The following is a 2,500-nucleotide window of genomic DNA, read 5'->3' on the forward strand; positions in this document are numbered from 1 at the left end:
CGGGGTGGTCGTCTGTGATCAATAACGAGCCAAAACGTGATGCATGTTGTGTATCTCAGTAAAGAGCCTGGCTCAATGTGCTCCTCTGCTGGGGGGTCATTCTGTGTGAATGAGGGGCGGGAATATGATTTATTATTAAGGCCAGTGTCCCAGGTCGTTGTCACTGATGTTGCATTGTAGCCGAGCTGTTTCTCACTTATTTAATTACCAGCGCTCGCGAGTGAAAGGAGGGGCATGAGTGTGCGTGTGGTGGGGGGGGACTAATCAGGCTTGATCACAGTGGTGGTCGTCATTGTGATCAATAATAACTGTACATTAGACGAGTGGGCGGACGCGCAGAGTTTGTTTATTTGTTGTTGCCTTTTAACAGCACGAAGTGTAAAGTGACAAACGCGCTCACGTTGGCCGCTAATGAGATGTGCTGACGTCACGGCTTGTGGGCAGGAGGGGAGAGAGAGAGAGAGAGAGAGAGAGAGAGAGCAGAGCAGAGCAGCCAGCAGGGGGAAAGCAGAGGCACCAGGCGCACACAGGGAGAGGAAAAAGTTGGCGAAAAGGAGCTGGAGCAGCTCGCGCTCTGACTGGGTTTCTATGCGCGAGGAGCGTTCTGGAGAGGCTTCCAGCTTCGTGCCGGAGTAGGAGCGACCCGAGGAGACGAGAGAGAGGGAGAGAGAGAGAGAAAGAGAGAGAGAGAGAGAGAAAGAGAGAGAGACCGACACACACAGAGATGGAGCTGTACTGCCTCGAGGCAGACTCAGTGGTCAGAGCCCGTCCAGACCCGAACCTGCTGGCCGACGACAGGGTCCTGCAGAGCCTGCTGACCATCGAGGAGCGCTTCCTGCCCCAGTGCTCGTACTTCAAATGCGTGCAGAAGGACATCCAGCCCTTCATGCGGAGGATGGTGGCCACCTGGATGCTGGAGGTTTGGCCACTTTCGAGCCTCGAGACTCGTTTGTGTCGTGTTCGTTGTGCGTGTCCGGCGCGTCCGAGGCCGCGTGCCTCGCGCGGCGATTCAGAGCCACCGCGTTTCATTTTAACTAATATTGGACCCACTTCACGTTCGTGTACGCGTCTGTGTGTGCGCGCGCGCGCGTGACATTTGGAGAAGTTTCTCGATTAAAAAAAAAAAAAAAACAGAGACAAACTAAAAAAAAAAGCGCCCCGCGTGCGGGGAGCGCGTGCACGTCGAGGGGGTCTCCCGTGCTCGCCGTTGCCCTCTCTGATGTGATTTTGCCCCGGGATTTTCTGCCCCTGCACACGTATGCAGAGCCGCTCGCGCCCCTCTCCGACAACGCCATGTTGGTTTTTCACACCCGTGCTCGCTGCGGCGCTCGCGCAGGAATAACAGCGCGAGCCCTTGGCGAAAAAAGGCACGCGAGGGTCCGGAGGGGCGAGTTCGAGGGGCAAGACGGTGGGCCAGGGGCAGAAATGTGGGGCTTAAATGGCCTCCGGAGGGCGAGCGCGCGGAAGGGGCGGAAGGGCGAGGGCCGCGGCGCGAGGCGGCCGCGCGGGGATCAAAGCTTGTTTCCGATCGAGCCGTGATCGATAGGCGATCGGTCGCGGGCCCACGCGGTAGCGCGGACTCCGGGCTTTATTTTGGTGCGTTGATCGCGCGCCTGAGCTCGAGCTGCGAATTTGTAGAAATTTTTGAAGGCGCGCGGCGCGGCGCGGGGCGGAGAGAGCGGCCACCGCCGACGCGCTAAACTCAGTTTTAACGCGGATAAACTTCGACTTGTGCGCCGTGACAATTGTCGGGAAAGATGCGGGAGAGCGCGCGGAACATTTTCATGTGCGAATCGCGCGCGGGGACAATTTATTTCTATTTTTAAATATTTTATGAAAATATGACGAATTAAAAAAAGCCCCGTGTTCCGGAGCCGCCGCCGCGCGGCTGTTCTCTCTCTTTCTTTTTTTTTGGTTCTTTCTTTCTCTCTGTTTTCTGGTTCTCCGGCTCGAGCGGACCGGGGCTCGAGCTCGGGTGGGTGCGGAGCGGGAAAGACTAAAGCCGTGAAGATGTTTCTGCTCGGTGAAGCGGAGACGGAGGCAGGAGAGGGCAGACTCGGTCGATTCGTCCGCGCTCCGATCACTTTTAACGATTCGATTCTTCGCGATTATCTCTGCCCGATTATCTCTGTTCGGTTCGATTCGTTCCCCACTGCTTTATAAATGGACCCAGATGACAATCAATCCCCCTCCCTCCCTCCCTCCCTCCCTCCCTCCTGCAGGTCTGTGAGGAGCAGAAGTGCGAGGAGGAGGTCTTCCCTCTGGCCATGAACTACCTGGACCGTTTCCTGTCCGTGGTTCCGACCCGAAAGTGTCACCTGCAGCTGCTGGGCGCCGTCTGCATGTTTCTGGCGTCTAAGCTGAAGGAGACGCGGCCGCTGACCGCCGAGAAGCTCTGCATCTACACCGACAACTCCATCAGACCACACGAGCTGCTGGTAGGACGCATCACACACTGCTGCCTCACGTGCAGGACCTCGATGGTCAGGGTTGATGGTCA

General features: G+C 57.2%; 1 protein-coding gene across 2 annotated transcripts in view; it reads left to right on the forward strand.

The window, feature by feature from the left end:
* ccnd2a (cyclin D2, a) overlaps window positions 1-2,500 on the forward strand; it is a 295,442-nt gene that overhangs the window by 264,457 nt on the left and 28,485 nt on the right. Inside the window, exons 1-2 of one of the 2 annotated variants that reach the window (XM_017722919.2) lie at window positions 467-919; window positions 2,223-2,438. In XM_017722919.2, the coding sequence (XP_017578408.2) occupies window positions 725-919; window positions 2,223-2,438 (411 nt within the window). In that variant the 5' untranslated portion in view covers window positions 467-724. Of the gene's footprint in view, window positions 1-466; window positions 920-2,222; window positions 2,439-2,500 lie in introns of those variants that run through there. The other variant, XM_037540635.1, reaches the window with a different exon arrangement.

The sequence above is a fragment of the Pygocentrus nattereri genome, chromosome 8 (assembly GCF_015220715.1).
Source record: "Pygocentrus nattereri isolate fPygNat1 chromosome 8, fPygNat1.pri, whole genome shotgun sequence".
Lineage (NCBI taxonomy): Eukaryota > Metazoa > Chordata > Actinopteri > Characiformes > Serrasalmidae > Pygocentrus > Pygocentrus nattereri.